The sequence below is a fragment of the Denticeps clupeoides genome, chromosome 10, assembly GCF_900700375.1.
Source record: "Denticeps clupeoides chromosome 10, fDenClu1.1, whole genome shotgun sequence".
NCBI classification, from domain to species: Eukaryota; Metazoa; Chordata; class Actinopteri; order Clupeiformes; family Denticipitidae; genus Denticeps; species Denticeps clupeoides.
Genome location: NC_041716.1, coordinates 944,490 through 967,322, shown reverse-complemented (window position 1 = coordinate 967,322; position 22,833 = coordinate 944,490). Strand labels below are relative to the sequence as shown.

General features: G+C 48.0%; 2 protein-coding genes and 2 pseudogenes across 3 annotated transcripts; all 4 read left to right on the top strand.

Annotated features, from left to right (window-relative positions):
• Window positions 1–15: 15 nt before the first annotated feature.
• LOC114797667 (interleukin-17 receptor D-like) lies at window positions 16–9,521 on the top strand (annotated as a pseudogene).
• Window positions 9,522–10,289: 768 nt separating this feature from the next.
• LOC114798275 (serine--tRNA ligase, cytoplasmic-like) lies at window positions 10,290–16,091 on the top strand (annotated as a pseudogene).
• Window positions 16,092–16,984: 893 nt separating this feature from the next.
• On the top strand, window positions 16,985–19,685 carry LOC114797707 (PTB domain-containing engulfment adapter protein 1-like). Of its 2 annotated transcripts, none has more exons than XM_028992717.1 (9): window positions 16,985–17,020; window positions 17,129–17,187; window positions 17,267–17,338; window positions 17,550–17,651; window positions 17,775–17,912; window positions 18,005–18,109; window positions 19,056–19,115; window positions 19,197–19,284; window positions 19,385–19,685. In XM_028992717.1, exons 2-9 carry the CDS (start codon window positions 17,143–17,145, stop codon window positions 19,432–19,434), a joined length of 660 nt encoding a protein of 219 aa, XP_028848550.1. In that variant the 5' UTR covers window positions 16,985–17,020; window positions 17,129–17,142; the 3' UTR covers window positions 19,435–19,685. The 2 variants fall into 2 exon arrangements, with proteins under 2 accessions (XP_028848550.1, XP_028848551.1); XM_028992718.1 differs by having other exon boundaries at window positions 17,009–17,020; window positions 17,109–17,187.
• Window positions 19,686–19,999: 314 nt separating this feature from the next.
• On the top strand, window positions 20,000–22,804 carry LOC114797708 (transmembrane protein 106C-like). The gene is made up of 7 exons (XM_028992719.1): window positions 20,000–20,415; window positions 21,142–21,205; window positions 21,279–21,438; window positions 21,521–21,661; window positions 21,740–21,789; window positions 22,144–22,197; window positions 22,279–22,804. Exons 1-7 carry the CDS (start codon window positions 20,208–20,210, stop codon window positions 22,433–22,435), a joined length of 834 nt encoding a protein of 277 aa, XP_028848552.1. The 5' UTR covers window positions 20,000–20,207; the 3' UTR covers window positions 22,436–22,804.
• Window positions 22,805–22,833: the final 29 nt, after the last annotated feature.

Here is a 22,833-nt window from a genome sequence, read left to right as displayed (position 1 = left end):
ATATATATATATATAATTTTTTATTAACCAAATTTAACCAGTATTTCTTTAACAAATAAATAAATAAAGAAGAAATACATACAAGAAATACATTATTACAATGAATAGCAGTGGGGCAGTGGTGGCCTAGCGGTTAAGGAAGCGCCCCTGTAACCAGAAGGTTGCCGGTTCGAATCCCGATGCGCCAAGGTGCCACTGAGGTGCCACTGAGCAAAGCACCGTCCCCACGTGCTGCTCCCCCGGGCGCCTGTCATGGTGCCCACTGCTCACTCAGGGACAAATTTCACTGTGAATCGCATCACTTCACAAGTTGCATCGCCGCCTAGGGGAAGCGGAGGGGAAAACGGAAGTGATGCGATCAGGAAATGGTCGAGAGGCGGGCAGGGTGCATGGCACGGCAAACGGAGGCCCCTTTTATTAAGGCTGTCCACAACAGGGATAGTAACACCACCACTAAAAATCAACATTTACTGTTGATCACAAAAAATAGATATTTATTGGTAGGATCGTGACAAGGCGTCCGAAAACTTGACTGCAACAAAGCTTCTCAATGGTCCCGTAACTGAGTTGACGCTTCAAGAACTTCTTAGAAAAATAACAAAACGCGATCAAATCCATTTGTAAGACTACAGCACCTGCTCCAGTAGCACCTGCATCTACCTCCAGTATGGATGGAAGGTGAAAGTTTGGAGCAGCAAGAACCGGGGAATCTGGCAATCTGCTGAGTTTTTACAGAGCAGATTAGTCAGTGGCAACACAACATCAGAGAAACTACGGTAGCACCCAACCCTGCCAAGGAACCTACGCAGCTCTCGCTGAGTGGTTGGTACGGGAAAGTCAGAGATGGCTACTACTTTAGTTGCAAGGGGGCGAACTCGTCCCCGACCAACTTGTTTACCCAAGTAACTCACAGTTGCTTTAGCAAACTCACACTTCGCCAAGTTCAGGGCGAGCGAAGCTGGTACGTAGGTGGCCAGGTAGAGAGACCCAGCTGCCAACAAGTAGATGGCAGTGTTTAAAAACAGGCATAGCCACAGCCAGCTGCCTGGGTCCTGGAGTAGACATCGTGAGGATGTGCTGCTAAGCAACGACAGCATGGCGGTACAGTTGTTGGCCTCTAGGCTGTTATTAGGACAAACAGCCGTAGTGGATAGAGCGAGAGAGCGACAGCTCGTGGGGGATTGTAAGGGATTGTTTATATTGTATTGTTATGTCTTTTAATTTGTATTTTAACTAGTGGTGGGCCGTTATCGGCGTTAACGTGCTGCGTTAACTTGAGACTCTTATCGGGCGATAAAAAAAATATCGCCGTTAATCTATTCACAAAGTTGGGTTGGGAGCTGGGTCTATACTACGCAAGCTATTGTGCCGGAGTTAAATGGTTACACTAGATTTATAAGTATATTTCTTCTTTCTTGTGTCTTTTAGTTTCTTATTTCCTAAAGACTTTTATTTTGTTTTTGAGACCCGGTTCAGGTCTCTTGGACACATGGCGTGAGCTGTGAGGGGTGCGTGGGGTTTGTGTGCAAAAAGTTATTTCTTTCATTTTAATTTATGTACATATTAGGAATATTTGTGTGTTATTTTGTGAATATTTTTTTATGAGGTGCAGAAAGACGCAATGTGTGACGCGACCTTGCTTTTTGTACAGAATACACTTTGCACAGAAAATCTCTTGGGTGTCAGCTCATCATTTGATTTTTGATTTTCGTTCAAGAAACGAAATCAAAAAGTTACACAACGCAGAAGAAGAAGCGCTACACTATGATGACTTTCACCTTGATATTTTAGTGCGGATGTATACCTAGCCGAATTGCACTGTAGGGGGCGAGAACGAGTCTTCGAACTGTGAAATTACCACATCAAACGTGACGTGGTAACATGGATGCAGCAATTTTACTGAATAATCAGTTGGTAAACACAAGTACATCTTATTGAACATAATATATTTTCATCACCAACTATCATAGTAGAACAGCTTTCTCAAGCAGTTTGTGATGCATTTTGGAAACAGGAGATGAGCCCCTGGTCTAATGCACCACCTGGCTTGAGAAACCCGTTCTCAAAGACTTACTTTTAGTCATTATTTGGGTAGCACACATATTCTGAATGCCTTCGGCAGAATTCAAATGAGCCATTTGAATCTAGATTAATCTAGATTAATTTCGTTTACTCTAGATTAATCTAGATTAATTCCAAGATTACAGTGAGATTAATCTAGATTAAGAAAATTAATCTATGCCCACCTCTAATTTTAACGTATGTAATTAAAGGTTTTTCTTATGTGTATGGGAACTAACATTTTATATCCTTTTTTGACAGTTGCTGTAAAGCTGCTGGGTTGTCAGCCATTGTTCTATGGATAATTATTTTACTATGTTCTAGACTTAATCGGTTAATCCTTTTTAAGTCTTTGTTTTAGATTATTTTATTTATTTATTCCGATGTTTCTCTTCTATATTTTAAATTGTATATTAAACCTGACCCTACATTAAAGGATGCTGTTTGTTCCTAACATGGTGTAGTGGTTTATGGGCTAAACAGAGCCCATAGCTAACCACAGGCCTGCGGTTGCTACATACATCATCGAGGTACGCTTCACAATTAGGCACCCCTGCCAACACCGTAGTCATAAGACGCTGAGAGGTTGCTGGTGCATTCCGCAACCCGAATGCCATTACGGAATACTGCAGAAAACTATCCGCCGTCACGAATGCTGCGACCTCAGCAGCTCTAGGTGTTAGTGGCACCTGCCAGTAGTCCATCTTACTGACAAAGCTAGCTGAGCCCACACGGTCGACGCTATCCTCCGTACCAGGCAGTGGGAACGAGTCAGGTCATGTGACTGCGTTCACTTTACGACAGTCAGTGCAGGAGCGATGAGTGCCACCTGTTTTAGGAACCAGAATGCACGGAGAACTCCAGGGACTTGAACTGGGCACTGCTAACCCATGATCGGCAAGATAGGCCACCTCAGCTGCCATCGCAGCCCTCTTTGTGGGATTGAGGCGGCATGCGTGCTGCTTTATGGGAGCATGGTCACCCACGTCAATGTCATGGCACAGGACGTTACAACAAGATGGCACATCTGAAAACAAAGAGGGAAAGAGGACGATCAAATTTTTAATCTCACAAGCATGCTGATCAGAGAGATGTGACAGAAACGAGTCCAGAGCAGACATAAATTCAGATTTCTGGAGACGGGCACGAGTCACAGGAACATCTCGTCCTCCTCAGGACTGTAGCATCAGTCAAAGTAAAAAAAAAGTCAAAGTCAGCTTTATTGTCAATTCTGCCACATGTACAGCAGGACATACAGAGAATTGAAATTGCGTTACTCTCAGACCCAGGGTGCTTACAAGTAACATTAAATACAAAACCGTAACATTTAAATACAAAGGTATAAATGCAATTTTAAAAAACACAATATACAAATAAGGGCACATGGTGGAGAGTGCAAAACCATGTAGTGCAACAGAGGTAAGTTTAAAAGTGACAAGTGAGGTAGTTGGCAGACCAAAGCTACACAGAGGGACTGGTGCACGGTCAGTTTGAGTGTGTGTGTGTGTGTGTGTGTGTGTGTGTTAGGGTTCAGAACATTTGTGGAGCAGGTGAGGGGAGTGGGGGCAGAGCCGGGAGAGGGCTGAGCTTCCTCTTGCTGTTCTAAGTTTGCGGAGGAAGTAGAGACGCTGCTGTGCTTTCTTGGCCAGTGCAGTGGTGTTATTTGTCCAGGAGAGATCCTCAGTGATGTGCACACCCAGGAAGGAATATGTCGTTGCTTCAATGACAGCAGAGATACACGGAGCCTGTGGCGGGGCATACAGACCATCACGGATTACAAGCCCCCTCCACAGACCTGTGATAGCACCATCTCCCTGCTGAACGAGCTGAACACCTTTTTCGCTCGCTTTGAAGTGAAAAACAGCACCACAGCACAGAAGACCACACCCCCTCCTGGTGACCAGGTGTTGACTCTGTCCCCGGACAGTGTGAGGAGATCCCTCAGCAGGATCAACGCTCGCAAAGCTCCGGGCCCTGACAACATTCCTGGTGGTGTACTGAAGGATTGTGCAGTGGAACTCACTGATGTCTTCACAGACATCTTTAACATCTCACTCTCCCAGGCTGTCGTCCCCACCTGCTTCAAAGATACCACAATCATTCTGGTGCCAAAAAAGTCATCTCCTTCCTGCTTTAATGACTACCGTCCAATTGCACTTACCCCCATCCTCATGAAGTGCTTTGAACAGCTAGTCACGAAGCACATTAAGTCTGTCCTTCCCCCCTCACTGGACCCCTTCCAGTTTGCATATCGGCCCAACCGCTCGACCGATGAGGCCATCTCCACTGCACTCCACTCAGCACTCACACATCTGGACAAAAAAGACTCATATGTCCAAATGCTGTTCATAGACTTCAGTTCAGCATTTAACACTATAATCCCACAACAGCTCACACAAAAACTGATCCAGCTGGGGCTCAACACCTCACTGTGTAACGGGCTGTTAAAATATGTGTAACGGGTAGTGAGAAGGTGTAAAGTAAAGTAAAAAGCGCAAAGATTTTGTGCAAAGTGATTTTGTGCAAAGAGTCCAGAGTGATTGAAAGTCAAAGTGCTGGAGTGTATTGGAGTTCTATGTACTGTTGTTGAGAACTCGGATAGCCTGCGGGAAGAAGCGCCTCCTCATTCTCTCTGTGTTCGACTTCAGGGAGCGAAAGCGCTTCCCTGGTCGCAGCAGAGAGAAGAGACCATTGTTGGGGTGGGTGAGGTCCTTCACTATCTTCCTGGCCCTGGTGCAGCACCGTTTGCTGTAGATAGATTGAAGGAACAGGTGGGCATCCTGCAAACAATAGAAACACACCACAAAAACCACGACGTAACATTGGCCTGATGCCATATTTACAGTTTTCTGGCCTGACATGAATAAGTCCGCGCTGGTGCATCATCAGAAAGGAATGAGTTTCGCTCAGCAGTTGATGAGTGAATCCCTGGCCCCGCCTCTTTTCTTTGCCAGGGATTAGTGTCAGGCTCCAGACTGGCTCTGTGACAGCAGCCACCATGCGGCTGACCTGCCCCGTGATGCTGGTCCTGCTCTTCATCTCACGTCCTGTGGCCCGCGGAGAGTCCGTCTATCCCCAGAACTGCTCCCTCGACTGCGTTCGTCAGGTACGTTTCGGCCTTGGATGTGATCGTGTGTGGTCATGATGGCTTGTAGTAACCCTGCGGCAGGGTGCAGGTTGGAACCGATTTGGCGCTAAAACGAGCTCTTTGTTTCTGACACACTCGCATCAAAAACTCCACTAACTACCATGGTGTCCTTGAGCAGGACACTTAACCCTGAGTGTCTCCAGGGGGGGACTGTCCCTGTAACTACTGACTGTAAGTTGCTCTGGATAAGGGCGTCTGGTAAATGCTGTAAATTGAACTCGTAACTGCTTTGATCTGCCGCTCGAAAGATCTGAAACCACCGTGTCCCTGCAGGGGAGGATTAATGCAGGAATCTTCATTCAACACCCTGCACTCATCATGCAGAACATCAGGCAGATGCAGCAGACTAGTGGTGTAGAAGAACAAGCAGCTTACAAACTGCCGCGACACACACAGCCACTCAGGCTGGTTTTTCTGGTCGCTTCTCCACTTCATGTCTTTGCTCTGATCAGGCTGCTCTATAATAAACGCATCCGCACGGAATCCCATCCAACAAGCGGCGGTTTTATACGACACGATGACTTTTAGGCATGGTGTCGCTTGATAAATTTGTTCATTTTCCTTGTTATTTAGGTGAGATATTTGGGGGGGGGTTTTGGGTGAAAATGTACACTAGAAACAGGGAACGCTCTAGTATCATCTGTATATGAGTATTCTTCATTTTTTAGGGTAATCCGCAGTGTGGATACTGTCGAATATCACAGGACGATGTCCAGAGGAGCCTGGGAGCTGCTTTTTTCGAGCCGTTTGGAAGTAAGTGAAAAGAACAGATTCGGCCTGGTACCGAACACAACCGGCCAACAAATCCCATTTTTGTCCTGGGAGTGATGGGATATTTGATTATTTCCTGCTTGTTAGGGGGTTTCATGCCAGATTCTGCATGATATGTCATGACACCTTCATCCCTTCCTCAGATTGTGTTCCTTGGCCGTGCGATTCGTTTCTCGGACAACAAAACCCAGAGGTGTGTCAGCATTATGTTGACGCCCCAAATAATGTGACTGTTCACTTCCTGCCCAGTGCCAGCAGTAAACATGAGACCACAGTGGTGTCATGGAACCCCAGTCCGTATGGTAACACCACCTTCTTCTTACTTCTGTATTATTATTATTATTATTATTAATAATAATAGTGGTGTAAACATTTCTTATAGATTCTAACTGGATAAAGTTATAATTTCTATACTACAGACAGTATCTCAAAAAGCACTCACAAAATCTTTCCTTGAATGTATAATAAAATGGTAGTGGTAGTAGCCTAGTGGGTAACACACTCGCCTAACCCCCCTTACTAACATTGTGTCCCTGAGCAGGACACTTAACCCTGAGTGTCTCCAGGGGGGGACTGTCCCTGTAACTACTGATTGTAAGTTGCACTGGATAAGGGCGTCTGGTAAATGCTGAAATGTAAAATATGCTTAAAAAACAAAATTAGTTAGTGTATAAATTTGTGTAAATTTACAGCGTGTACATTTATAAAATGTCAGTAGTGACAGTAAAGAATAGTGAACAAATTCTTCCATTATTCTTAGATGCTTTTGTCACTCGCAAACTCTGTAAAAGAAACACGCTTTCAGTAATATATGATTTTTTCTCTCCGAAGGAATCGGCTTCCTGCGCGGATTCCAGGTGTCTCTGCAGACTCTGGGCACGGCTCATATTTACTGTCAGCTGTTTCTCATCCAGAAGAACTCGTCCCTTGACCCCGGCCATGCACAAAGGGTACCTCCGTTTAAACATTTTGCATGATGGAAACATTTGCATGATGGCAGATCTGTTGTTCTGCAGGTTTACCATTCAGACCCCTTCCCACTGTTACCGCTGGACAGTCGCTGCGTCGTCACGGTGATGGCCCTGCCCGTGCCTGAACTGTGGGAGCGTTTCTACACCACCAAGCAGTTCAGCACACGCTGTGAGTACAAGCACGCACACGCGGCCATAACTCTCCTCCTGTCAGCAGGCTGTTATATCACGTGCCTCTCCCCGCACAGCTTGTCCTGAGAAGAACGGCCTGGAGAAGTGCAAGAAAGGTGAGTGGGAGGAGCACGAGTTCGAGGAAACCGTCTCACCCGGCGTTTAAAAGCCCAGATGAATCCTGGTGGCTTCCTTCTCACGCGTGGTTCCCAACCTTTTCACCCCGAAGCCCCCAGACAAGCCAGGACCCCTCCCCCCAATTCCTTACCGCATGCACACGTTAAAATGATGGAGTCTATCTATACAGCCTATAGACATATACATGCAGAGACCCCACGTTTAAATTGGGGCTCAGCTGAGCTCCGGATTCTGTTTATGCTCTAATGCTGAACAGGAAAAACCGGCGTTTAGCTGTAATTATGACTAGTTCGTTCATCGTTTTACCATTACAGACTGGTACCCAACATACATAGAAGTGACGCAGGACGGGCACAATGTCAGCGTGACCTTTAACCTCGCACCCCACAACTTGGAGATCACTCAGTACTTCTCCACGTGCTATGGCGCAGGCAGAAGGAACTACGTGACCGTTAAACCGGTAGGTGACTCGGGGACAGTCGGGGCGGGAGGAATGCGTGCCAGTAAACGGAATTGTTCTGGTCTCGTCTGCTCAGAACTTCTCAGTGAACCAAACGCACCACAGGTATCACCTGGCCAACCTCGTCGCTGCCACCAACTACTCCTGCGAGGTGAGTCGCACGCCACACGCACACAGGGCGGGGTCTCTGGTAAAATGGAGCCGCCATTGCCGGTGACATTAATGACATCTGCAACGTTGGTTCTAGATCGCAGCTGATTTGGTGGATGCGGTCCGTAAACGTTTCCGTGTGTGGATCCAGCCCACAGGAGGTGACGTCAATCTGCAATAGTGCTGCAAATGAAAACAATTGTCATAAACCCCACCCGTTTGCTTTAATGAATCCATCTTATCATCCAGACACGCCCCAAGACCCAGAGAAGACCACTGTGACCGTACTTCTTCCAGTGGGTCTTCTCCTGGCTGCCATCTGCATTGTTAGCTGCGTTGTGTTTTACCAGAGAAAATGGAGGAAACTGGTGGAGAAGAAGCACCTGAAGCCTTGTGAGGGACTTTTTTTTACCTCCTTTACTGGTGCCTTCACTGTAGAGCTTGGACAGTTTGCTGAGGTTGAGGTTCTCGTGTGGGTTCTAGACATTTTGGACGAATACTGCGACAAACAAGAGGAGCCAGCGAGTGTGTACATAACTCCCAGGACCACTCCACCCCGGCTGCTGATTATCTACTCCGACAAGGATGGACCTGCTCACATCGCGGTGGTCCTACAGCTGGCGGTGTTCCTGCAGAAGCACATGGCTGTTCAGGCACAGGAAACTTAAACCACGTCAATCATTTAGAGAGTTTTACATTCTTGGCAAGTTCCAGGTTCCATCATTTCTCTCCACAGGTTTCCCTGGATCTCTGGGAGGCTCTCAGCATGATGGAGGAAGGCACTTTCAGCTGGTACAGCAGCAGAATTCAGGAGTCTGACTTTATACTGGTCATCTGCTCGGCGGGACTTCAAAAGAAACATCTGGAGAGCATAAGAACTTCAGAAGATGAACTGGAGGACACCCAGACCACCATATCTCCTCCGCACTGGTGGCCATGATTGGTGAGGAGCTCTGTCACACTAAAGCCAGGGGACTGGACCTCTCCAAATACATCACAGCCATATTTGAATACTCCAGAGAGATGGACGTCCCGACGGTGCTGGGTCTGGCATCGCATTACACCCTCCCCAGAGACTTCCCGCTGCTCTTCTCCCACTTCCACGCCATGGCCCTGCACAGGCCAGGATCACGCCTGCAGGTGGCTCACATCTCGGAGGAGGATTACACCCGACTTCCTGCAGGCGCTGCCCTGAGCCTGGCCATCCAGCAGGCCAGGATGGGGCTCGGTGACACTCGTACAGGGACTAAAGGCTCCAGTCAGACCTCTGGGGACACATAGCTGTTCAGTTGTATTGAAAAACTCAGAAGACAGACATGGCTTCAAGGTTTCACAAATAATAGTATTAAACCACAAGCAACGATTCCTGTTGCTCAGCACCTATAGAACTGAATATATCGGTATGTATTACACACATACATCTTTAGAACTTTAATGCCACTGTTACTACTGCCATTTTTACTTGAGATTTTTTTGTGAATTTTTCTTAATCATTAATTATCTGTTAATACTGTGACTCCAGGCTTCATTAATGAGTGAAACTGGAAACACCAAACTAAGCCACTGGTAGGATTGACGTTTTTGAAGTTTTTGTATATTCTTTGGTAGATTCTGTGAAACGTGTGGAGAATTAAAAGAATGTATAGATTTACGTGTCGTCTGTCTCCTGGTGGGTGTAGGTATGACGAGAATAATAAAGCAGCAGATATGTTCTTGTTAAAGGGGGAACTGTGGGAGATCGGATGGTGCCGGGGAAGTTCTGTTGGAGTCGCCCCAGGAGATTAAAGCTGTGAGAGCTTGTTCTGGGCTCAGCCAAGTTACCTCTGGTGTTCCCGGTTTGCCTGTATGGTTCCTGACAATAAAACCGTGGCCTAAGGAGAGCCGTAAACAGTACTGTGGAAAAGTCATATTGTCAGATAAGTCGCCCTTATCTACAGCGACTTACAATCAGTAGTTACAGGGACAGTCTCCGCCTGGAGACACTCAGGGTTAAGTGTCCTGCTCAGGGACACGATGGTAGTAAGTGGAGTTCGAACCTGGGTCTTCTGGTTCATAGGCGAGTGTGTTACCCCACTAGGCTACTACCACTCATGTCTAAATCTGACACGGGCGTTTCTAGGGGGATGTGTAATGGTGAGGATGTCATGATACGGTTATATCACAATATATTGTGATACTGTACATACTGTGATAGTTCACTGAAGATACAAGATGTGCTTCTCAGGGACACGATGGATGGTAGTATGTGGGGATCGAACCTGGGACCCTGTGCTCTCCTGGTTCGCAGGGTATAATTTTGGGGGCGTGTGTAAGTCCCCGGAAGTAGAATTTGATTGGGCCGCTGGGTCCGCACCAGCCCCGTCCTGCATCTTCTCCCGCACCGACGCCTCTGACAGCGACTCCCGGCTCCCGCTCAGCCATGGTGCTCGACTTGGACCTGTTCCGCACGGACAAAGGGGGAGACCCCGACGTCGTGAGGGAGACGCAGCGGAAACGGTTCAAGGATGCGTCGCTGGTAGACAAGCTGGTCCAGGTTGACACAGACTGGAGGAAATGTGAGTTCAGCACACGATGTATGAGCTGAGCTAAGCTAAGCTAAGACAGACGACGTATTGAACTCCATTGACTGAGCTAACGGGCTAGCTGAGCTAATGCTGCTAGCGCGGCCGGTGCGGCCCCCGCATGGTCAGCCGGCGTGGCCGGGGGACAACGACACATTGCATCCCGCCACTGACTCGTCACGCCCGGCATGAACTCGTCGTTTTCAGCCATTAGCATGTTCGCTTGTCGCTGCAGTCGCCCAGATGTTTAGGGAGCACATTGCCACGTCCGGCCGTCATGTGGCACCGCGGCCACGTATCGACCGCCCCGCGTGTCCGAACGAACGGCCCGTTACATCGTTTTCTGGGGGCGAGTTTGGGCAGGAAGCGTCGCTGCATCGATCTGATGCAACTCTGCTCCGGTGAAACGGCGTCGCAATTGTGACTCTGCGCATGCGCGAGTTTCATTAATGTATGCACACCAGAGGCTGTATTTACATAATTAATAAATTCATGATAATTAAGTTCCGGAAGGAAAACAGCTCGATCTGTGGTGAGACTGCATGGACCAGCTGTAGAACTTTGCATTAAGTATGTAGATGTGGTTCTGCTGCTTAATGATTTAACCTGTGGATCTTTCCTAATATCAAATGAAAATACGACGTTGAAATGTAAAATATGAGGCTGGATTTTTGATAACGTATGTTTTTTATTACATCTCATTTACATTTACGTCTTGCTCTTTTTCATTTTCGCCAGTTTACAATTTCGCTGCATCAGATCAATTCACTGGCTTTTCTGTCGCTCCGCCCTTATTTACATTATTCTGCTTCAGGGTTTGTGGCAGTTCTTGCACAGTTCTCTCGTGTGGGCGGGTGCTTCGCCTCATTGGTCAGCAGGTATTTGAGTGACAGGTCCGTACCTGGCACTCCACTGCCCACCAGGCATTTTTGTTCAGATGTAATTATTCCTGGTGCCCAGAGGACACAGTGTCTTACACTCACAGCTCTGCGTCTCTTTACACACACACACACACATCTCTGAGCAAGCATTTTATTTGCAATATTTCTCCCACCAGCTCGATTTGTTGCTGATAACCTGAACAAGGCGAAAAATCTGTGTAGCAAATCCATTGGTGAGAAAATGAAGGCAAGTCACACAGATGATGGGTATCTATTAAAAATTATTTATGGCTTATGTGTTCATAACGTTGATTGTTGAAGGATGATTGTCTTGCAGAAGAAGGAGCCCGTTGGGGACGACGAGTCTCTTCCAGAGGAGGCGCAGAACCTGGAGACGCTCACTGCTGAGACGCTATCGGTACGCTGCCTGCCACCCATGTTTTACTTCCTCTGAGGGCCCAGAATGAAAGATCTCTCTCTCTCGCATTGTCCCCAGACTCTGACCGTGACCCAGATCAAGAAGGTCCCGGCAGCTGGTGGACGAGGCCATACAGACGTCTGACGGCGAGAGGCTGAAGCTGGAAGGAGAGCGTTTCGAGTATCTGCGAGAAATTGGCAACCTGCTGCACCCGTCTGTGCCCATCAGCAACGATGAGGTGTGTTTAACGTTCCTGTTCTACCGCAGACTTTACGCTGTGACTGTCGGTATGAAAGTCCCAACGTAAATATCCGTACGAAACAATTCCATTGGGTTTTATTGCATCCAACCCATCACTTCAATTCAAATTTTATTTGTCACGTATACGGTACGATATGCAGTGAAATGCTTTTTGCGACTGCTACAGACCACAGTATTGCAAATATTGCAAGTACACAATGAAGACCAACATGCAAATATTGCAAACATAACTAAATATTACGTCTTTAACATAAAACATGTGTAACAGGTAGGGTGAAGGTGTGCAAAAGATTGTGATTACAATGTAAAAAAAGTAAAAATAGCTGAGATTGTGCAGTGAAAGTGCTGGAGTGTATTGGAGTTCTATGTACTGTTGTTGTTGAGAACTCTGATAGCCTGCGGGAAGAAGCTCCTACTCATTCTTCACTACTTCACTACAGCCCTACATAGGGTACAGGTACTATGAGTCTGGTAACATTGACAAAGGCTAAAGAAAAGAAATTTGTAAGGAAAATTAATATACCAAATAATGATAAAATACAACTAATATTGTATTTTAGAAGAGCGTCTGGCGAGGTAAAATTCTGGCCCTTGGACAAATGCAGATGACAACCCAGATGCAGGGTCGTAAATTTGATGAAAACGGGCTTTAAAAAGTCTTTAAATTAGCTTCCTTACACCTGCAGACACCCTGGTACATTTACAGCACTACAGAGCATCAACTAAAGCAGGGGTGTCAAACTCGCAGCATGCGGGCCACATCAATTTTTATAGATCTATTATTATTATGGCCCGGTAATATGAAGTACAAACTACACAAAAACAACAGATCCCATAATGCAGTGCTTCAGTTGCCTTGCCGGATCTGAACAGGAGCAGTTTCCACGACATGACAAATCGGTTGTTAAGCAGCTCGGAATTCAAAGTCACCAAAGCGCTGTGCGAACTCAGTGCGTAGGGAGCTCAGTTTGTCCCCAAAGGGCGCACTGCATTATGGGATCAGTAGTTTGTGTGTTATCAGCGAGTCATATCGCTGGGCTGTAATATATGGATCTATAAAAAGTCATCTTGTGGGATGTGAACTGAACGGTGAAGAACTGGGCGTGTTTATACATCGTTTATATATATATATATATATATACACACACACACACACACACACACACACACACACACACACACCATTTCATTCTCGCATCATATAACACAAACACAATTTTTTATGGACTGTTTTTTTGTTTGTACAAAGGGAATGTTAATTAAAACAATTTCAAATAAGAACAAACATGGCGTTGATGTGAGTTGATGTGTAATGATCTGTTTTCCCTGCGCGCTCAGGACGCCGATAACAAGGTGGAGCGCACGTGGGGGGACTGCAGCGTCCAGAAGAAGTACTCCCATGTGGACCTGGTGGTCATGGTGGACGGCTATGAAGGAGAGAAGGGAGCCGTTGTGGCAGGCAGCCGGGGATATTTCCTGAAAGTAGGTCCCCCCCCGCGTCTCACGGAGAGAAGTGGCGCCCCCCGGTGGGCTTTTTAATGATCCCTGCCTGCTCGTCCAGGGGCCGCTGGTGTTCCTGGAGCAGGCGCTCATCAACTACGCCCTGCGGATCCTGTACAGCAAGGGCTACAACCTGCTGTACACGCCCTTCTTCATGAGGAAGGAGGTCATGCAGGAGGTGGCTCAGCTCAGCCAGTTCGACGAGGAACTGTACAAAGTACGTGCTTCTGTCTGGAATCCGAAGTGAGAATGAGAGCCCCGGAGGAGTAATGTGATATTCGTGGCTACTGAAGGGTGGGCGTGGCAGTGCCGTTTACCTGCACTGTTCTTCATAACTAGACCTGTGTGATGCAGGTAAAAACCTGCACTCATATAATGTCCACATGCATTCCTGTGCTGCCGTTTGTGCTTATTTATGCATGACACTCTATTTAAAATACAACTAATACAAAATGCAGCAGCCACGACTGATCTTCAACCTTCCCAAGTTCTCCACACCGCCCCTCTGCTACGTTCCTCCACCGGCTCCCAGTAGCTGCACGCATCAGGTTCTAAATACTGATGCTGGCCTACAAAGCCAAACATGGAGTAGCACCATCCTACCTCACAGCCCTTATTACACCTCTCACTGCACCTCGTATACTCCGAGCCTCCAGTACTGCTCGCCTGGTCCCTCCATCTCTGAAGGTAAAAGGAAGACGCTCATCTAGACTCTTCTTCCGTCTTGGCCCCTCGGTGGTGGGAATGAACTTCCAGCTCAGTCACTGAGCACCTTCACACGGCAGCTCAAGCACCTTCCTCTTTAGAGAAGATTTAGATGAACTTGTAACCTTCTTCTTGTCTGACTTCTGTATAGAAACTAGAACAGAGTGATAAAAAGATTGTATTCATAGTTGGGGTCCTAGTGAACCGGAACTGATCTCCTCATCCATGGTAACATGGACGCACGTTGTAAGTCGCTCTGGATCAGGGCGTCTGCCAAACGGCTTAAATGTAAAAGTAAAAGATGTCCAGAAGTGCGGAGTTGTAACGTGTGTGTGTGGCGGGCAGGTGATCGGGAAGGGCAGTGAGAAGTCTGACGACACCCTCGGGTGGACGAGAAGTACATGATCGCCCACCTCAGGAGCAGCCCATCGCCGCCTTCCTGCGGGACGAGTGGATGAAGCCGGAGGAGCTCCCGCTGCGCTTCGCCGGGCTCTCCACCTGCTTCAGGCAGGAGGTCGGCTCCCACGGCCGCGACACGCGCGGCATCTTCAGGGTGCACCAGTTTGAAAAGGTCGGTGCTGCCAGCTTGGACAACTGGAGACAAGTGTGATCTGGTTTGGATCTGATGTTTTTTCCTCTTCTCTTTTTCCAGATTGAACAGTTTGTTTATGCTTCCCCGCATGACGGAAAGTCGTGGGAGAGTTCGATGAGATGATTGGGACGGCAGAGGAGTTTTATCAGTCACTAGGAATCCCGTACCGCATCGTGAACATCGTCTCCGGTTGGTCCTGGAGTGTAGATGTTGATAGAAGCGCGTTTTTGACCCCGCGTTGTCTCTGGTGAGTTTGACCTTTTGTCCTCTGCTGCCGTGTAGGTGCCCTGAACCACGCTGCCAGCAAGAAGCTGGACCTGGAGGCCTGGTTCCCTGGATCTTCTGCGTTCAGGGAGCTGGTTTCCTGCTCAAACTGCACCGATTACCAGGCCCGTCGCCTGCGCATCCGATACGGGCAGACGAAGAAGATGATGGACAAGGTGAACTGCGTCTCCGTTGTTGGCGTCTCATTAATCGGATCAGGAATTTTCATTTCATTGATTGATTTTTTTTTCTCCTACAAATGTGAAGGCTGAATATGTCCACATGCTCAATGCCACGATGTGCGCCACAACACGGGTCATTTGTGCGATTTTGGAGAATTATCAGACCGAGGATGGGATTGTGGTTCCAGAAAAGCTGCGGGATTTCATGCCTCCAGGTTTCTATGAAGTTACATATGCAATAAATCAGATTTTTACTGTATCGTAATCTAAAGCTGATCTGCTTCCTTCTGCTTTTAGGTCTGAATGAAATGATCAAATTCGTCAAGCCGGCCCCCATCGACCAGGAGGTGTCCAAAAAGCAAAAGAAGCAGCAAGAAGGAGGGGGGAAGAAGAAGAAACAGACGGAGGTGGACCAGGCGCTGCAGAGCAAAGTGGAGAACATGTCCGTCAACGACTCTTAAACACACCCCCCCCAACCAGTCCCCTCTCGAGTCCACATCAGCCACTTATACGTTATTACTCTTATTCTTCCACATGGTTCTGACTGTAGATGGTTCTACATGTTTTGTGATGAAGGTCAGCAGGTCGTCTCTGCGTTTCAGGGTAAACTTGCATGTGAACCTCGGGGATTGTGCTGTATTTATCTGTAGGCCAGTATGCGGTTTTAAGACCTGGAATCGTCTGAAGATGCACGACGGGTCTGTGCCTGGACCATCGACCAGGTCACAGGGCAGGGACTCGTCTTGCACAGAACTCCAGCCATGTCACAAATAAATTCAACTGCTATAAACCCACACAACTCTCGCTCCAACTTTTACTACTCCTGCACATCATAATAAAAGGACTTTATCAAAGCACTTTTATTTTTCTGTCCCTTGATCTTAACTTTCTTTTGAAGAGACCTGACACGACCAAAGCCCTTTTTTTCAGCACCATGTACAATATGCAGTAGAGGCCAAAAGTTTGGACACCTTCTCATTCAACGCGTTTTCTTTATCTTCATGACCATTTACGTTGGTAGATTCTCACTGAAGGCATCAGAACTATGAATGAACACGTGGAGTTATGTACTTAACAAAAAAAGGTGAAATAAGTGAAAACATGTTTTATATTCTAGTTTCTTTGCTCTGATTACTGCTTTACACACTCTTGCCATTCTCTCGATGAGCTTCAAGAGGTCGTCACCTGAAATGCTTCTCCAACAGTCTTGAAGGAGTTCCCAGAGGTGTTTAGCACTTGTTGGTCCAGCTCACCCCAAACCATCTGGATTGGGTTCAGGTCCGGTGACTGTGGAGGTCAGGTCTCCACTTTTTGTTAAGTACAGAACTCCACATGTGTTCATTCATAGTTTTGATCGCTTCAGTGAGAATCTACCAACGTAAATGGTCATGAAAATAAAGAAAACACGTCGAATGAGAAGGTGTCTCCAGACTTCTGGCCTGTACTGTCTGGTTCAAGCTCAAATTCAGTTGGTAAGGTGTGAATTTGGCGGGAACAACACGAAAGCATGAATCCATCATGGTTCAGCCTGGTGGGGGGTCGGGTTATATTTTCTTGCCACAATTTAGGCCCCGGGGGACCGTCCTCCTGGAGACACCCAATGGTAGCAAGTGGGGTTCGAACCTGGGACTCATAGGCGAGGCCACCACCACAGACAGCCATCCTTCTCCGTCACAGGTGCTGGATGAGGAAGTGACGCCTGCGGTTATTCATTAACCCCCAACAGACTTTACACCTGCGTGTGAAAGTAATTCGGTTGAACAGGTCGATTACCGTCGGATTCCAGGTACGCCGATTCTCTCACAATCACCGTTTCTTAACCGGAGAAAAACCGAACAGGATGAATAATCTGCACGCGCTTGTATGATTGTGAGATTTTGCTGTTTTACTGAAGAGGGGCGGCCGAAGATGAGCGAAAACGAAGATGACAAGGAGATTTCCTTCACCGTCAAGGTCCGTAAAGCCCTCACCGCATCTATTGTCGGTTCTCACCGTTACTGATCGCCTGTTCTCTTCTTCCTCTTCTCTGAAGTTCCTGGGCCGCGTTCAGGTCCTCCGCTCGGAAGGCGTCCAGGTCCTGGAGGAGGCTGCAGGTGACCTGCAGGTAGAACCTCCACCTCCCCTCCTTCAGCAAGTTTAAACCCGGACACGTCCAAATGTCCAAAAGTTCCTGCTCAGATAAGAGCTGATCCAGACTCTTTGTCTGTGATGGCCCAGGATCTGGCTCCAGAACCCTTAGTGTACATCTGAGCTCTGTGTCCTCATTTCCATTTTTTTATGGCATGATGTGATGATGGCCTCATCTTCCAATGCAGAATCCCAACAAGGACGAGGCCGAGAAGACCAAGAAGAAGAAGAACAAAGTCAGCCTTTTTGTTTCTGTGAGCGGAATCGACATCCTGGAACACAAGACAAAGGTGAGTTTCTTAGCTCTGCTGTTAAAACGCACAACCGAGAACCTCAAGAACGTTCTCCAGCTCCGTCTTCTGCAGTAACACAGGGTTCAGGTTCAAGCAGTGTGTTCGTATCTCTTTGCTCAGTTCATGCTCTACACGTGCCCTCTGTCCTCCATCTCCTCCTGCGCCGTGCATCAGGCCACGCCCAAAATATTTGGCTTTGTTGCCAAGCACCCGGCTTCAGAAATGCACCACTGCTACGTGTTCCAGAGCAAGAAATTTGTGAGGATGCACACTGAAGTACACACCCAGCAAAACAACACGCACAAACACCCCACGTCATGTTTCTGATGGGTGCTCGCTTTTTTTCTCAGTCCCATCTGCTGGTGTCCGTCATTGGAGACACCTTCCAGGCTTCTCAGAAGTTCAAGAGCGTCAAGGGAAGCCGTGACCTGGTGGTGGAGGCGCTCAGACACAAGGTGTGTATGGGGGCGAGAGCGTGTAATGGGAGGAGCTAAGATCCCCCCCGTGCAGGAATGCTGAGCAGTGACACAAGAGTGGATGTCTTTCTGAAGCAGACGCCGTTTATTAAAGGTCCCCTGACATGATTTTTCTTTCTGCTTTTATATTCGGTCTTGTTGGTCCCCTAATTCTGAATCTGAAGTCTCTTGGTGCAGAATTACAGCCACTTTGATCCAGTCCCACAATGAGATTTCCCAGGACGTGCCGTCTCATCGTCTGTGGCTTAGAGGCGGGAAAAGGAGGAGAGCGGCCAATAGGAGTTGAGCAATGTTTGGTACAAACAGGAAGTCGTGTTGCCGTTTTTACAGAATAAAATACATCCCCTTATGACATCATAAGGGGACAAATTCCATATCCGACCATCTGAGCTGCCGCTCTCTGAACGTTGAAGCAGGATGACCAAAACACTATTTACACCCATCGCCATTACTAGCCCTGCAGGACCACAGACAGGCTGGGGGAACTCGTATTAATGTAAAAAAATCTCACAAAGTCACTTTTTCATGACAGGGGACCTTTAAATGATATTCCAAAAAGACTTTGTCAATCAAATCTATTCTCCTGAATGAAAACTTGAGCCAGTCTTTATATCCCTGGACCAAAACAGATAATAATTAATTATCTTTAAACAAAAATTCAAACAGATCATAGCAAATCATCACATTCACCAAACAATAAGTTAATATGCATTAAAAAAATTAGCCCCGCCCCTTCCCCAGGGAAACGTCTAAAATTCTGCATTAATTTGTCTATAAATCAGTATTTTAAAATCTGTTCAGGGTGTTTAAACTGGTAACCGAACCCCAGCTCTGTTACAGATTAGTTAGAACATCTCTGAATTCTAATCAGTCAGATCTTTCCAGATGTTCCGGTTAGATATCGTGTCAATGTGCTGCTTCACAGAACAAAGTCCTGCAGAGGGAGAACATGCACTTGAAGAAGAGGGTGAAGCAAGCAAGGAATGTGAGTTACGAACCTGAGTCTTATTCCACTCTGTACCGGCCTGAGTTCTAATGGCTGGTGGCCGTTCTGCGTGTGGTTTAGGTGAAGCGTGCAGGATTCCAGAGCTCAGATGACCAAAGCAGCGACACGGAATCATCGTCGTCCAGGTCTGGCCAGTCAAACGCACAGGGTGAGAGCCGGCACCGGATGTCCAGATGTGACAGATGTGACCACCCGTCTGTAGCTCCTCTGCATGCAGCTTGACGTGTTCTTTCCTTTCGTCTGTGCAGTGAGGTTTCAGACTGATTGGGATGAAGCTCCTTTGATTAAGAATGTGTGAAGGAGGAGGAGAAATGGAAAAATGGAAGAACTGAACAGCCACCAGACGATCTTGATGAACGAACGGTTCTAAAAACAGAATTCTGCATGACTTTTGCAATGGTTAGTTTTGTGTTTTTAATGCGTCAGATTAATTTCCTCTGCAGAGAATCCTTAGCATGCATACATCTGTGTAATTTTGTAATAACTGTAAGCTTCTGTTTTATTTCCATGCAAATGTAATGGAAATTGAAGTAAACCAAGTGCCACACCCTTGGGCGTCATTTGCTGGACACGTCGCCGTGGTTCTGAACTGTACGGTCTTTAATAATCGTTCGGTGTATTACCAGCTCGTCCTGGTTAGAATTAAGAGTGAAGATTGGGATTTGGTGTTTTTAGTTAGAAGCCCTGCTGCTTGAATTGAAACATCACCGCAGTTTTGTGTAGGTTTTAAAATCCTCGGCGCTGGATTTCGATGGACCGTCCCTGTAAATAATGACCGTAAAGTCGCTCGGAATAAGGGCGTCTGATAAACGCCACGCGTGTAAATCCTATTTAGTTCTTTATGAGAAACGAAAACGCCCCCGGCGCGCCGCTCTGCTGTTCTCATCCCGTCCGCCAGGTGGCGACACCGCCCGGCGCGGCCCGTATTTATACCCAGAGGCTGTGGCGGCGGGGGGGACGAAGAAGAGAAAAACAGTCGCTGATGCCGGACATAAATCCTTAAAAGAAATAAAACTACCGCCGAGAAGGAGAAGCTGCCGAGCGGGGGACAGGAAGCCTCCGGTTCCACTCATGGGCGCTCACTGGTCCCGGAGCTGCGACGCCCTCCTGGCCGGAACCGACACGTCCGGGCGACAGGGGCTGCATGCCGGCGACGGGGACGACTCGCTGGACGGCCTGGACAGACAGGAGGACATCGCCCAGTTCCCCTACGTGGAGTTCACCGGTCGGGACAGCATCACCTGCCCCACCTGCCAGGGAACCGGCCGCATCCCGTCAGGTCAGGAGCTCCTCCGAAGTGGCTTCAGCTGACATGAAAAAGTGACTTTGTGAGATGATTTAACATTAATATGAGTTCCCCCAGCCTGTCTATGGTGCTGCGGTGGCTAGAAATGGCGACAGGTGTAAAGAGTGTTTTGGTCGTTCTGCTTCACCGTCCAGAGAACGGCAGCTCAGACGGTCGGATCTTGAGTTTGTCCCATTATGATGTCATAAGGTGAAAGGTTACCTCCCGTTTCTCATGTTTTTTCCACACAGAGAATGTCCCTAAAACATGATCTCATGGCCGTCCTGGCTTCCGGACGCATGAAGCATTGCAGTCGCTCGGTTATTGGATGCAAAAATGAGCACAAATGAATTTTTTAGCTCCGTCATGCGAGACTCTGAAGATCCAGCAGGTTCATTTTATAATTATTCTGGAAAACCGCGACACGACTTACTGTCTGCACCAAACATCGTGGTTGGTGGATGGTGTTGTTGACGCTCAACTGTTATAGGCCGCTCTCCTCCTAGCCCCGCCTCTCTCCTCCTCATTAGCATTTAAAGCTACAGACGGTGAAACGGCGCGTCCGGGGAAATCTCATCGTGGGACTGGATCAGAGCGGCTGTAATTCTGCACCGAGAGACTTCAGATACAGAATTAAGGACCAACAAGACCGACATAATCTAAAAAAATAATAATGTCAGTGGACATTATAAATAAATGAATAAAACTTTGATTGTGCAGGGCAGCTGAACGAGTTGGTGGCTCTGATTCCCTACAGTGACCAGAGGTTACAGCCGCACAGGACGTAAGTCACCTGACATCATTCCTGCTGCTGGTGAGTGTGTGGGGGTTTAAACCGAGTTTAATGTTCCTCACAGGAAGCTCTACGTGGTTCTGTCTGTGGTGGTTTGTCTGCTGGTCTCCTCGCTGGTGGCCTTCTTCATGTTTCCTCGTCCAGTGGTGGTCGAGGATGATGGGATACGCTCGGCGACGGTGCTGTTTGACCGCAACAACAGCAAAGTTCTCATCAACATGACGGTGACTGCCGGCGCGCTTGAGATGACGCGTCCGGGTCGGCGGTTCCTGCTTTTGTTCATGGTCCTTTCCCCTCCTTCTCCAGAGCTCGCTGAACTTCACCAACTCCAACTTCTTCACGGTGCTGGTGGACAGCGTCAGCTGCCAGGTCCTCTACATGAAGACGGTCATCGGCACCCAGCAGCTGGGCAACGTCATCAACATCCAGCCGCTCAGCCAGAGGCAGGTGGGGACGCGTCCGCGACGCCGGCCGCGAATAATCCCGCCCGAACGCTGATGCGACTTTTCAACATTTTGCCGGCAGGTCAACTTCACCGTCGGGGTGGAGATCAGCGGAAGCCTCTCGTATGTCTAGTGAGTGGAACCAGGCTACTCGGTGGGAGTAACCTTGTAAAGTGAAGTGATTGTCACACGTGATACACAGCAGCACAGCACAGGGTGCACACAGTGAAATTTGTCCTCTGCATTTAACCATCACCCTGAGTGAGCAGTGGGCACCATGACAGGCGCCCGGGGAGCAGTGTGTGGGGACGGTGCTTTGCTCAGTGGCACCTTGGCGGCTCAGGATTCGAACCGGCAACCTTCTGATTACGGGGCCGCTTCCTTAACCGCTAGGCCACCGCTGCCACCACGTGTAGTCACGTGTAGTCTTTACCGTCGGCTTCGTTCGCCACTCAGGTTTCACTCCGTGTTCATTTTCACCTCCAGCGCCTTCTGCACGATGGCCAGCATCAAAGTCCACAACATCGTGGTCTTCATGCAGTAAGTTGTCCTGCGGCGAGACCTCACGCCGACCTCCTCGCCAGATCCGGGTGTTCATGGCTGTCGTGTGTGTTGGTGCAGGACGACGGTGAAGACCTCCTACATGGTGCGCAGCGCCCAGAACACGCTGGAGGCGTACCGCTACATCGACTGCGGCTCCAACTCCACGGTCCACAAGCCCCCCGCGGTGGCCTGGTCCGACCCGCACAGCCGGCTGCAGGTCCGCCTGGTCCAGTGAGAGCCTGTGTGGGCCGGTGCCGTGGCGGGCTCGTGGCGGGCTCGCCGCGGGCGGCCGGATTCGCCAGTAATTAAGCTGTGTTGCGCACTAACTCGCTTTCTCCGGGGCGAAAAGCGGCTACTGACCCCATAGGCAGCTGCAGTTCAGTTTCGGGGCAAAAACGAGCACTGAAATGATCTGGCTTACTGTTTTTGTCTGGAAAAAAGGGAAGGGAACCGGACATTAAATAATTTATAACTTTTTGCAGTGTTAAGATAAACTATGCATTTTTATTAAAACTGAAATTTGTAAAAAGTTTTTAGATCACCATGTTTGCATTTTGTGTTTTGGCACTTGAGCAATTTAATAAAGTTTCTGTAATGTAAAGAACTTGAATGGTTCATGATGTTTGTTCCACT